General features: G+C 39.8%; 1 protein-coding gene across 1 annotated transcript in view; it reads right to left on the bottom strand.

The window, feature by feature from the left end:
* Positions 1–13,865, bottom strand: part of hydin (HYDIN axonemal central pair apparatus protein) — an 89,855-nt gene that overhangs the window by 27,397 nt on the left and 48,593 nt on the right. The window contains exons 45-61 of the mRNA XM_086029144.1: positions 13,274–13,355; positions 13,104–13,177; positions 12,695–12,859; positions 12,344–12,535; positions 12,044–12,244; positions 10,238–10,446; positions 7,263–7,445; positions 6,171–6,290; positions 5,674–5,833; positions 5,032–5,204; positions 4,723–4,921; positions 4,539–4,632; positions 4,330–4,423; positions 4,035–4,194; positions 1,852–1,934; positions 1,507–1,662; positions 1,253–1,352 (exon numbers count right to left, since the gene is read on the bottom strand). Coding sequence (XP_085885270.1) covers positions 1,253–1,352; positions 1,507–1,662; positions 1,852–1,934; positions 4,035–4,194; positions 4,330–4,423; positions 4,539–4,632; positions 4,723–4,921; positions 5,032–5,204; positions 5,674–5,833; positions 6,171–6,290; positions 7,263–7,445; positions 10,238–10,446; positions 12,044–12,244; positions 12,344–12,535; positions 12,695–12,859; positions 13,104–13,177; positions 13,274–13,355 — 2,445 coding nt within the window. The remainder of the gene's footprint in view (positions 1–1,252; positions 1,353–1,506; positions 1,663–1,851; positions 1,935–4,034; positions 4,195–4,329; positions 4,424–4,538; positions 4,633–4,722; positions 4,922–5,031; positions 5,205–5,673; positions 5,834–6,170; positions 6,291–7,262; positions 7,446–10,237; positions 10,447–12,043; positions 12,245–12,343; positions 12,536–12,694; positions 12,860–13,103; positions 13,178–13,273; positions 13,356–13,865) is intronic.

Here is a 13,865-nt window from a genome sequence, read left to right as displayed (position 1 = left end):
CATAAAGTGATGCATCGGTTAGCGCTCACTAACATCATTAGCTTTCAATAACCGACACATACTGGGACGCATCGATTAGCGCTCGCTAACATCATTAGCTTCCAATAACCGACACACACCATGTGCCATGTGCATAGACCCCCTTCACTAACTGACATAGTGTGATTGGATTAAGTGCTGCATTCATGAGTGAAAGTACAATATGCATTCATTGTCTCTACTGTCACGTTCTTGTTTTCTGCTTGCTTGTTCTGCTCTTCTGTTACAGTGTCGACAGTCTCCTTGGAGTGCATTGGGGGGGGCAGAATCTCCTGTGTCACACCTACTGTCAGTAATCGTCACTGGTGTATTTAGATGCAGCAGGAAGATGCAAAAATATAACTTTGCTGATCACCCCATTGGCTTCGCTTTCTTCAAGTCTATATTTCTTTTGTACCATTTGGTCTGTTATCTACAGTATCTAAGTAGGCTACTTATATGAATTTCCATTATTAGCGTTTACTGCCTTGTAGGTTAGATTCTGTGTTTGTCCCAAAGATGAGAACAATGGGTTGACAAAGGAAAACAGCAGTTGACATTTTGAGAGCTCTAATATAGGTAGTGGCGCCACTGTTCCACATTCTTTTCGAGGGAGCCGACACAACTGTTTTGGATGGATTACACTGATGATACCCAGGCATAAACAACATTAGTAATCAAGGGGCAAGTTAGGATCACCAGGTGTAAACATTCATTCGCATGTCAAATATCCATGTTATCTGATAGGGCTGGCATTTAAAGACGTTTTAATATTTTAATAATGGGGCAGTTATGGGACGTTAATTGTTCAATTTAAAATGTGTATGACAGATTTTTTAAGAAAACCTTACATTTCCTTTCAGAATCATCTTCAAGGGTACATAATATGGTCGATTCCTTTAAGACACAGGAATCCATTTAATATTGTAATTCACACAGACTAATTAAAGTCTAGCAAAGGTACATTTTAGATTAAAAGGGTGAGTCAGATGTATTTAATCCTTATAAAACTTGAGGAAATTGTTCTTGCCCTCACTGAAAAGTTGATATAAAGCTTGCTTTCAAAGGGGGAGGGTCATCTTTTATGTTTGTCATTTATGAGCAATGTAACAAAAATGCTGGCACAAACAAAAGACAAACGATGGTGGAAACAATACATTGATAGAATAACTGAAACCATAAAAGTATGGATCAAAAGTTCCCCATTTACTTGTTTCCACTAGTAGTCGCTCACCTGCGAAACGTTTGAATCTTTCTGGAAGGACTCGCTCCTCATTTTGGTCCCAGGTGTATGAGACTTCTCTGAAGTACTCTCTCGAGTGGCTTTCTTACCACTGTGACAGGCACAAAATTACACAAACTATGATTATACAGTATCTCCTCTGATAAGGGACAGATTATGAAAAGACAAATAGGAGGAAATACAATTATGCACATTGAACACAAATGTTTCTGTTCAACTGATGTCATGCTGCGGTGCTCCCCTACCCCTGCCTTGCACGTGGGCAAATGCCGATGCCGACACAGGAGATGGTGTAATGGGTCTCAAATATTCCAGTGTTCTCAATAATGAAGGTCTGACTTTTCTTGGAGCCATAAACAAGAGGACCAAAATTGATGTCACATGAAGGTGAGACTGTGTACCTATACCAGATTAAAAAAAAAAAAAGTTGTAATCGATGCATTAACAAAATTACTTTCTTGCACATGTAAGACACAAATATTTTATCAAAGTTTGCATTTATTATGACCACAAAATTATTTCAAATGATAAGTACAGCATTAGCAAAATATACATTTTGTACAAAAAAGGAAATATCATTGAAATTAAACCTGGAAAAGACGGACTGGACTGAAACGTTGATGGGTAAAATGGCTACGATATGTCCTCCATCACCAATGCTGGGTTCAATCACCTGCAGTAGACAGTACAATTACTTACATCATAGCACTTCAAATTGTTCCTGTATTGTTTTAAATAAATGATTACATTTGAACAACATACAGAGGTTAAAATATACAATATGTTGTGTCATCATGACTTTCTGTCTGCCTTCTGCAGGCTGGACTCATTCCTACCCACTTTTTGCCAGTATGTCCACCACACAGCAAGGGACAACAAGACTTTGGGCCTGCTGTATGTAAACACAATTGCACAACTGCATTCAGCGCTACACTCACACCCCCACTGGGATTATCAAACCGCAATCTGGTTGTTGCTAACACCTCAGTATGTTCCTGTAGTTCAAAGGCTTGCTGTGACAACAAGGGTCGTTAGGAGTCAAGAAGCCAGTGAAGAGCTCAGGGTCTGTTTTCAGTCAGACGGGACCATGCTCTGTGATCCACATGGGGACAACATTGATGACCTCACGGCTTGTATAACTCAATACATCATTTTTTGTGAAGATGTCATCACTCCAGTCGGGACTGTGTGCTGTTTTCCCAACAACACACCCTGGATCACCGGTGACCTTAAAGTGGAAGTCAATCCAAACATATTTTTTCAAGAATATGTTCTATGCAGGCCCACTAGTTGAAACAAGGCATTCTAATACATATTGCATTTGTGGAATAAGAGTTACTCCACCTGTTTTTAGCCATATCTCACATTTTCTCACTTCTGTCGAACACCATATTTGCTCAGGGCTCAGGTAACGACCAATCACAGCTCACGTGTCTTCTGAAGCTGAGCCTTGGTTGTTATCTGAGCCCTGAGCATTTGTGATGTCATTTTCAGTCGACAGAAGTGACAAAATGGCCAGCCCCTGAGATGTCTAAAAACGGGTGGATTTTGCTCCTTAACTCATATTCCACAAATGCAATATTAATCAGAATGCCGTGTTTCAACTAGTGGGCCTGCATAGAACATATTCTTGAAAACAAAATATGTTTCGGTTGACTTCCACTTTAACTTCCCCACCTCAATCAAAAGCAGAGTGCCTTCAGATCTAGTGATAAGGAGGAGTTAAAGTGTGAACTCAAGGTGAGACAGAGGACGGCTAAGTAGTTTTATAATTGGAAAACAGAGCTCAAACTCCACCAGAACAACATACATAACAGTTTTTCAAAACAGATAGGGTCAACCATTTTGGTTCAGTTCCAGTCCATTCCATTAGCCCGTTGGGTGAATATAAGTGTTCTTTATACATATATGTATACTTTATAAGTATATGTACATACATACATACATATGTATATGTAATGTACTTTAGAATAATATGTTCCATGCGCCTCCGCTAGTCACAACACGGCATTCTGATTAATATTTTGTTCGTGGAAAATGAGCTGCTTTCTGAAGCGGGGTCATAATTGGTTTTTACCTGAGCTCCGAGCAACTGTGATGTCATTTTCAGTCGACAGTAAATGGCAAAATGGCCGCCTCCTGAGATGGACACAAACGGGCGTATTTTACTGCTTGGCTCACGTTCCACGAATACAATATTAATCAGAATGCCATGTTTAGATTAGTAAAGGTGCATAGAACATATTATCAAGAGAATTTGGGGGTTGACTTTCACTTTAATTTAAACTAATATTAAAGTTTTGGGCATCCATTTGTGTATATATACGCAATTGGTGGGCATTTTACAAAATTTGGATGGTCCGTCATTCGTCAGTGGCCAGGGTACCCATCCATCATCATACTTTTTCATGACGAACCGAATTGACCTCCAGTCAGTCACTGGCGGACGTCCTTACTGACAATTACACTGATGGACAAAAACTATTTTTCTCCGAAGTGTCCCATCATATTTTTACATATTGTTTATGATGTAGGTCCACTGATAGTGTAGTGGTACACACGCCTGAGTTGTGTGCGGGCAGCGTGGGATCGATTCCCGCTCAGTGACAGTGTCTATATGTGCCCTGCGACTGGCTGGCGACCAGTTCGGGGTGTAGTCTGCCTTCGCCCATTGACGGCTGGGATAGGCTCCAGCAATTCCCTGCAACCCTGTATAGGATAAGCGGTTTGGAAGATGACATGACATGTTTATGATGTATACCCACATTCATACCTGACAGGAGAGGACAGGTTTGTCTGTGACTGAGACTTCCTTTTTGGGTTTGCACACAATCTGTATCGATGTGTACTTTTTGCGAGGAATTAAGGTACCACTTGCAGGGGACATTGTGAAGGCTGAGATCAGGTTGGGGTTTTTGTCCCCAACTAAAATCCTTGTTTAAACATAAACAAAAAAAATCCACAGGAAGGGTCATTTTATTACAACACTCATGCTATCAATGTAGGAGGGCGAACAGTAGTGCAGTATTATATGGACACAATATAAATACCCAGACGTCTAAACTCACTTGTAAACAAATTCATATTTTCCTTGGTTTTTGAGTTTGATGGTACGTTCTACCTCTTCAAAGACTTTTATAGTTCCAAAATCCAGACAAGCATCTGCCACAAAATGATGAGTATGGGGATGTATTAATAAAATGGCAACACTACGCTATATCCATATCTACAATAAATATCTATTACATCCTATATTTTAAGCACTTTGGATTTGTACCTGGTGTTATGTCCATGGCTATATCAAAGGCCTCTGCAGACACCTGTATTTTGTCAGTGTATAAGACGCCCAAAATATTTTCTGCATCTGAAACCTGAAAAAAATAAAATAAAATGCATCACATACAGACCAAGAGTGAACCTGCCCCATAAATGTCATGTATACATGCATAATTGTAATTTACCTCAAGGCGTAATTGCTTTTTAATATTCAATGGCTTTTTGGCCAAAAAGTGCATGGTCAAGAGAAGGGAGGAGTTTGGTAAAACAACACTGTGGTCCTGAGATACACTAAACTCATCACCAAGTTCTTCTAAGCCATGAAGCCTCCATGATATTGGCAGAGGAGTCCTGTTGTGGAGCTTCACACTTCGACTCTCCTGCCTTTAGTTCAGAAGATATACAGTATATTTTCAATATTATATGATAGAAAAACACTCTGATACATGGGAAACGGGGCTGATAGATACTGACTGTTGGAAAAACAACTCTACCTGTGAAGCAAAACCCTGTTGAAATGCATACGCTTGCTTTCTAACTCCAGCTCTGGTCTCACTCCCAAGCAGGAGAGCGCGATGGTAAAAACCTCTGGATTGTCCTTTATACAGCACACAATATTGTCCTTGATTTCTCCTGGAGTGGTTGGGTAAGCCCAGACAGTCAACTCCTAACAAAACGGAATATTAATTCAGTATAATGTGAAAACAGTCATCTCTATAAGTAAAATATTAGAGTTTTACATATTACATTGATGTTTTAATTTATTCAAACAAGAAATAGCATTGAATGTCTACACTAAGTTTCAGATTTGAGGTATGTCATCGAAGACTACTCTGATACTAGTTAGACGTCTAGACAACATGAAAAGCAGAAAGCTGATGAGGGGTGAAAAACAAGCAATTGTGAAGCTCAGAGAACACGGAAAACCAACCAGAGCCATTGCACAAACACTGGACAAAGACAATAGAACCATGACCATGAAAAAAGGAATCACTAGTGCACTAAAGTGGTGAGTAAACATTCTCCTGTAGCTGTTGTGTTAGACCAGACAGTCTGGCAAAGTGAAATAATGTCACAGTGTGACGTTAAAACAGTTACCTCTATGAAGCAATTTGAAGTGACAGTTAACGTGTTACCTGCTCCTGGTCAGGTTGTAGCGTCATGCTGGGAGGATCTAACATATATGTAATGGCCTGTGTGTCAGTTTGGAAATGGAACTGAACCTCAGCCTCGAGTCCGGAATTATTTTTGATCACCATTCTCTCTGTGTTTTCTGGATAACGATTGTCCTTGTATCTGCAGAGATAGACACAACCTAGTAATGTGCAACAGGACAAAAAAACACAGTCCAAGCCTCCAGAGGGAGGAATTTGACTAAATTTTGCTGGTGCGTAATTGGTCATCTGTTAGCGGCCAGCGTACCCGTCCGTCACTCGTCAGTCCGTCATTTTTCGTGACGAACTGAATTGTAATGGCCAGTCCGTCAGAAAGTCTGCTATTTAGTCCGTCAGAAGTCTGTTGGTCCATCACTTGGACCCCCCAAAAAAACGGCAGAACGTCAGTGACGGACTGATGGACCAGTCTGTCAGTATGACGGAATGCCCACATCTGCCAGGCTCTTTACTCTTCTCACCTATCTCTGGTCTTGCTACAGAGTAATGGTCCAAACTCATAGAATCCCGGATTGACAACATATGTCCTCTTAATCCCTTGGGTGAATTTTGGCACCTCTCGACAATAGGGAAAAAGAACCCTGTGGAAAAATAAAAATAATTATTTAAAAACATTTCCTCAATCTGTAAACGTGAGTCATTTCATTCCAAATTCCAAAAAGGATTTGAGAGATAATTGCAACATCTTTCAGTGGAAAACAAAAATCACATCTGTCATAGTCTGTTCTTGTGGTCATGTTTTGTTTTTGGTGTTCCCAGTTGCTCCAGTAGGGGTAGTAGGTGGATCCCCTGCAGCGCACCTGTTCGTAATCTTAAATCAATGGACTATTTAAGGACTGCCAAGAAGACAACTCTCGTCGGGTTATTCCTCTGCTTGCTCATGACCATAGCACCAAGTATTGAATTTTCCTAGATGTCCTCGCCATGTATTTTGCTCCTTTTGTTGACTCGTTTTTCACCATAGTAAGTATTGTATCTTGTGTTATTAACGCTACCCTCGGTTGAAGATTTGGTCTAAAAGCGTGGACTCAGACAGTGTTTTGAGCAAAAAGGGTTTATTTGAAAAAATATGCAAGACCGACAAAGTGCAACTAAAGGCGCTGGTATGACAAAACCAGGAAAACGAGAACAAACAAAAACGCTTGCAAAAGGCAAGGAAAGAAATAACGAAAATTGCTAGTCGTAAAAGGACAAGATCACACCAATTCCAAAAAGTTCAACCGAGGGTAGCGTTAATAACACAAGATACAATACTTACTATGGCAAAAAACTTGAGTCAACAAAAGAAGCAAAATACATGGCGAAAACATGAGAGGACATCTAGAAAATTCAATACTTGGTGCTTTGGTCATGAGCAAGCAGAGGAATAATCCGACAAGGAGTTGTCTTCTTGGCAGTCCTTAAATAGTCCATTGATTAAGATTACGAACAGGTGCGCTGCAAGGATCCACCTACTGCCCCTACTGGAGCAACTGGGAACAACAAAAACAAAACATGACCACAACAAGAACAGACTATGACAACATCATTACAGTTCAATAACTCTGACTGACTTGTAGTCCTTGCAGAAGGAAGGATATGTGCAAATTCCTTTGCAGTGGAGCTGGTAGACTTTGTGAGTCCCAAGTAGCTCAAAGTTGAACATCTGTTCAAATTTCCCAGGGGAGCCAGAGTAAAACCATATCTTCAACACCACTTGTCCGTTAGCTGGTACAAGCCAGCGAAATGCTGTGAGACTGCACACAAACACACAGCCACAGATGGCCTGATTTACTAAAATGCCAAACTGTTGGCGCTAAATTGCTTGTTCTCTCCTAGGGTTGGGCATTGTTTGAATTTGGATGATTCCGGTTCTGATTCCGGTTCTTTGATTCAATTACGGTTCCTAACAATTCTCGATTCCGATTCTTAACAACAAAAACAGGAGGTATTTTTGGACAAATCACATGATCACAACATCACATTTTGGACAAATTCTCTGTTCTTTAATTTCATTAACTTTTTACTGTTTGTGAACTTTACTATGAATTACTCAAAGGGCTGTTTTTAACCACTATATTTACTTGTAATAACATTTTTTGTATTCTTATTTAGTAATATTATTCATAAAGCTTTTTTTTTAAGTTCAAGACAAGTACAATAAAGAAGCTGTTACTGGCAGCATTCTACTGAACACCAATTGATTGGCTATCCTTGTCTTTCTTTAGAAAGAAAATATATATGATGAACAATGCGGCATTTTAAGGGCAAGTCTTTTTAATCTAAGCAGTCTATGTAACTATGTGTATATGTACAGTATATTTGTACAGTATATATGTGCAATATGTGCATTTGTGTGTTGAACTTGTTGGCTCAATGTTGCTATTAGACGTACTTAGCCGATTCTGATTTTTGGGTCATAAGCTGCATCGCGGCAGTTCTATAACCAGGCGTCGGCCGAATGAGCCACCCGGGCAGGATCACCGACCCCACGAAGGGTGACTGCTGCCACAGCGGTGTCCCAGCGGCCGCCGCAGCTGTGGAGATCCGTGGGGCCAGGCGCACGCCCAGAGTTGCCGCCACTGCGGTCCACGCTTGCCGGCCGGCACGAAGTGAGGGGAGGGAATGTCCAAAAGGAGCACGGCAGCTTAAGTGGGGGCGAGCTACCGTGCTATTGTGACGCAGCGGGGGGGGGGGGGGGGGGGGGCTGTGCGGCGCACACTTTTTAAAAATGTAATCAGTCTTACGTCTTGTGCTTCCTCCACGTGGCTAACTAGGAATTGAAACTTAGCACCGACGTTCTAAAACCGTTACGGGAGAACCAGAATGATGGTCCCGGTTCCACTCGATTTCTCGGTGCCAAACCCTATTCGCTCCAGCAGATTGTACATGCTACAACACAATGCTGCTGTGTGCAAAAAGACGTTTGAAGAGATGGAATTGGAAGTGTTAGGCGAAGAGGTCACGAAGCATATTACTGAGTTACATAACATTCAAACATTGACCATTTGGGGGAAGCCAGCAAATACATAAAGGCCAGGCTTTGCTTGATTTAACTGACCCCAAGTGCCTGGCAATTGGAGTACAGGTACAGTAAGTATCCATCCTTCATTGAATGGAATTTAAAACTTGCCAAGGGACAACTGAGATACTAGCCAACTGCTAATCTGTTTTATTTTTATTTTTTATGTAAAGGTTCATTACATTGTCCCCTTTTTTAAATACAGTAAATACTAAATACATATATTTTATATATATATATATATATATATAAATTCGGACATAAATTAGTAAATTCATCCATTTTTCAAACTGCTTATCCTCACTAAATAAACCAGTTATTTAAATATGCATATTGCTCGTTTTGTGATCATTTTCTTTTTTTTTAACTCACTGACTGGTGATCAGCCCCAAAAATCCTGATTGTGTAAATCTTAAAAAACATGTTGCCAGCTATACAATGCTATAGATTATTATCATATAAATGAGTCATACCTGTCATAATCCATGCTGGATGACATGCTCAATGTTTGAAAAAGGAAACATCTTCATAAAATAAAGCAATAGCCTCCAAAGAGCGTGTGTCCGCAGTCTCACTACGAGGTTCTGCTAATCTCAAAGGCCTTGCCTCATGTGACTTCACTGTATTACTTAATATTCCTCCATTTTCCAATTGCCTTAACTACCAAAATACAACTGGTCAATCATGATTGATGATTGACAAGTCAGCCAATTGCATTGAAGAAGGAACTACCGCGCATGTCAAACCTTTAGCAAGAGTGCATGGATAAGGAAACCTTTAGCAAGAGTCCATAAGTAGATTTGTGTGCCTCAGAATGGAAATATACCACAAAAACAGACAACAGAAATGAACAAAACAACTTCATCATTATCTATCTACTGTTAGAAAGATTTTTTTTAAATGTATTATGGCATCTTCGTTCTTTAATTTTTCATTATTCAATCTTATTCTAGGTTTGTCTTATTGGTGGGCGCTGCCCTAGTACCTATATTGACCAGTTGGGAATGACTCCTACAAAATGGAGGTAATCGTTTTCGGCAATAAAGAAGAGTATTGCTGTCACTGTCTTTAGAAACCGAATACCAAGTGAGAAATCTTGGAGTGCTGATACATTGGGACCTGACTTTCAGCAATCATATCAAATCGATCACTAAAACGATGATTATGTACAGTATGTAACTACGCTTCTATGAGTCCTGAATGACCGCCAGAGGCAATTGTATAAGAGCCCGTGACATCCAGAAGACCTTCTTGCGCGAACATGAGGATTCTGAATGACATGATCGTCTGGCGGTCATTCGGGACTCATACACACCACTATAGTTACTTATACTTATAGTTACTACACTTTACAATCAAAAGTAAAATAATATTATGAAATAGAAAATCTTCTGTATGCATATATTAAGAAAACAGTAAATGCAGCAGTTATGAACTAAAAAAATATAAATAATTTAGATTTTTCAAGAGATTTAGCAGAAGAAAATGGAAGAGAAAATGTAATGTAAATAGTGTTTTTTGTTTTACCTCTGGTTGCGTTTCTGCTCCACACTTGCATGGTGGGGATCTTGTTCAGCGATATCAAGTGTGGAAGACACAAGTGCAGAAGTTAAAGTTTGTTCCAAGCCTTTGACTTTTGGAAGGGCAGCAGGCCGTTTCACAGCCTTCTGACTCTCCCTGCCCTTCTTATCTTTTTCCTTCATCAGCTTTGCATTTGCTCTTCGACCTTTTGGTGTCTAAAGAACACAAAAATATACAAAACTACATAGATGTAATTTCATTTACTTCCTGATTTTTTTCTTTTTTTTTTTTTTTTTTACATCACACCACATCGAGAAGACTACATCAGGCATGCAAGGGAAAATGTCAGTGTGATGGGGCACACATACAACTTGCTGAAGGGTAGCCTGGAAATTCAGACTCATCACTGTAGTGAGTGTGGCTTGCCAGGCTCGCTCAAGCGTACCTTGACATTGATATTTACATTTGAAAGCGGGGCACATTCTTCTCGTCTCCTAAAGAGGAAAATTATCTTTTTATTTGGTTGTATACACATACAACCGAACAAAATTGGTGGTAGCCTATTATTAATAAAAGAAGAACCCATAATGGCCAGTGAAATATTTAGAATATTACAATTTTTGCTATTAGTCATGGTTTTTCAGTCATTTTCCTGTTGGAGAACCAATGTCCTGCATGCGACTGAAGACAAGCTTTCAGACAAGCTTTCAGACACATGGCATCATATTTCTCTTCAGAATGCCCTGATAAGTCTTGAGATTTCATTGTACCCAGCACAAAATCAAGACAAACTGTACCAAATGTTGAAAAGCAGCCCCAGGACATAACAGAGCCTCCACCATGTTTCACAGTAGAGACACCGAGTTGGTATGTCTTACCAAAAAGCTAGTTTTGTCTCATCTGTCTAGAGGACATTCTACCAGAAGCTTTGTGGCATGTCAATTAGAATTGTGGCAAATTCCAGCCTATAATTTGCTTTCAACAGAGGTGTCCCTCGTGGTCATCCCATTTGCAGTGGACAGATGGTGCAATCTGACCATGATATAGCTTTACTCTGGAGTTCAGCTTTAATTTCTTTGGAGATTGTTCTATGCTCTTTTGTTACCATTCATATTCTCTGTTTCTAGAATTTGTCATTCATTTTTCTCTTGTGGCCATGTACAGGAAAGTTGACAACACTCCTGTGGACCTTCTAAACATTACGTGGAACTGTTGTCACAGAAACGTCAAGTTGCTTGGAGATGGTCTTTGAGCCGTTTCCTTTAACATGTTTGTCTATAATTTTATTTTGAAGCTGCTTGGACAACTCGCAAATTAGCCAGGGGTCACTTCATGCATGCGCAAATCATTTTCAGTCTGGACAGTCTGGGTAAACATCACCCTTATTGGAGGGAGTCTCAGAATCTCCAGAAATACCCCAAAACAACAATAAAAAAAAAAAAAAAAAGGTCACTTGAGCGTTTGTAAAAGTCACTAATTAGCAACAACGAAGTTAAGGTAGCAACACTAAGTTGCCCTTATTTCATCACAATGGCATACAATAGCTCCTCCCCTGGTCGTGATGGTAACGAACATCGTGCTCAGGATTTGTGTGAGACAAACCACCCCCCAACAAAGCCCAGTGATTCCAACAAGACTGTGACAAGATATGAATTGTGCTGTAATTCTTTATCCTTTGTTTATTTTGACAGAAGAATGTCAATCCTTTTATCAGGACACAACGGTTATCTCAATGTTTTGTGATTTCTCTGTGATGGAGGTATTCTGATATTGTCACCATGTAAATGCTGATTTTGCATTTGGAGAATTTACCTTGATTGATTGCACATCTTCATCATCTTCCTCTTTTCTCTCATCTCGTTCATCTCCTGCAGAACGACTCAGAAAGGTGAAACAGTTACAGTTCAGTTGTCTTTTAGCTCGCTCCCTATTTTTGGGTAGATGAATCACAGAGAATGTAATCGGTGGAGGGATGGACAGTGTACCCGTTGCCAAACCTAGCTCATCTAGTACCTATGGAAGGTAAAGAGGGAAATCCAAAGGTAAGAACAGGAACTAGACCGGTATGATGGATAATAAATGCAGGCCCCAAATGGTATTTGTTGGCTCCACCTCATGTAGTGGAGGCAGGTCTTTTCTTTTGAGCAATTCCAATAAATGTGGATATTCTTTGCCTGTGAGTTTAAGAACAATGTGAGGGATGATGTTTGGTTTCTCTGCTGCCTTTTCTGCTTTGGCTGGCTCCATCTGACTAGGAGATGGGATCTTGCTCGCAGATTTTTTGCTCTTCTTTGGTGTAGGAGCCTGTAAAAAGGACCAGTGAATTATGAAGATAAAGGTTGTAGGAAGACTGAAAGTTTCAGAAAATGGGATTTTCCAAATACAAACAACTTCAGTTCATCTGTGTACAAATGTATATATGTTAGTAGAATTATATGTTACAAAAAACAGAAAGACAAGTACCGGTTTCTCTACTGGTTGCTCCTCTTGGGCTGGCGAACCGTCCTGACCTGGAAGTGGAACCCGTAACAAGCCGTTCTCACGGTCCCAATGTTGGAGAATGTGTTCCACCTGGGTTTGGCACTTTTCATATGCACTGAACATAGTGTGCAGCTTATCTACCGTGGGCTTGGAAAGAAGATGACACAAATTACAGAAATGAAGTCCTAGTATGCTGATTTGACAGTCAAGTCAGTCAGTTTGAAATTCGAAAGGCCATACATCCATCTTCTACACCATGTATTCTCATTAGGGTAGCAAGTGTGCTGGAAACTATCCCAGCTGACTTCAGATAAGAGGCGGGTTACACCCCAGACTGGTCGCCAGTCAAAAGTGACGAACTAATGCTCTATTTTTTTCACAGTAAACCTACCATTTCTTCTGCTGGATCAGACTGCATGTCTCTAATTGATTCTTCTTTACTCTTTTCTTCTTTGCCTTGCTTTGCTGCATCATTAAAGAGAAGTGACAATACAATATAACACATACACTGTCATACTTTCCTAATATATAATTTATATAATTTTGCAAGTTTTGTAAAACCGTCATTTGAAGGTTGATCTTTCTTGTCCACTTGTGATTCTTTTGAGGATGGCATTCGAGGAGCAGCCATTGCACTAGATGGCTAATGGGACACAATCATTTGAAAATGTATTACTAGTATTCACAGTTGGCATATACAGTATGTTACCATCAACATCCCCAAAATACTGCATTGGAAAGTGATTGCCTGCAAAGCACTTTCGGTCAAGCGATTAAAATTTTCCATCGTAGTTAATCGCATTTTTCATAGTTAACTCATAGTTAATTGCATATTTTATTTATTGCAAAAGCAATCCCTTGATTTTTCTGTCCCATTATTTTCTTGAATTTTAATACCCTTAACATGAATAAGAGGATTGATTTTCTTATGCAAATACTTTATTCAAGCGAAGTCAACCCAAACATTTTTCTTAAACATTTTTTAAAAATATGCTCCATGCAAGCCCACTAGTTGAAACACGGCATTCTGATAAATATTGCGTTTGTGGAATAAGAGTTAATCTACCTGTTTTTAGTCATCACTGAGGGTGGCCATTTTGTCACATCTTTCAACTGAAAATGATATCACAGTTGCTCAGGGCTCACGTAACGA

The sequence above is a fragment of the Filicampus tigris genome, chromosome 4, assembly GCF_054856515.1.
Source record: "Filicampus tigris isolate MCC_2025a chromosome 4, RoL_Ftig_1.0, whole genome shotgun sequence".
In the NCBI taxonomy this organism is placed as follows: domain Eukaryota; kingdom Metazoa; phylum Chordata; class Actinopteri; order Syngnathiformes; family Syngnathidae; genus Filicampus; species Filicampus tigris.
The sequence above is the reverse complement of the archived record's forward strand: the minus strand, read 5'-3'. Positions and strand labels throughout refer to the sequence as shown.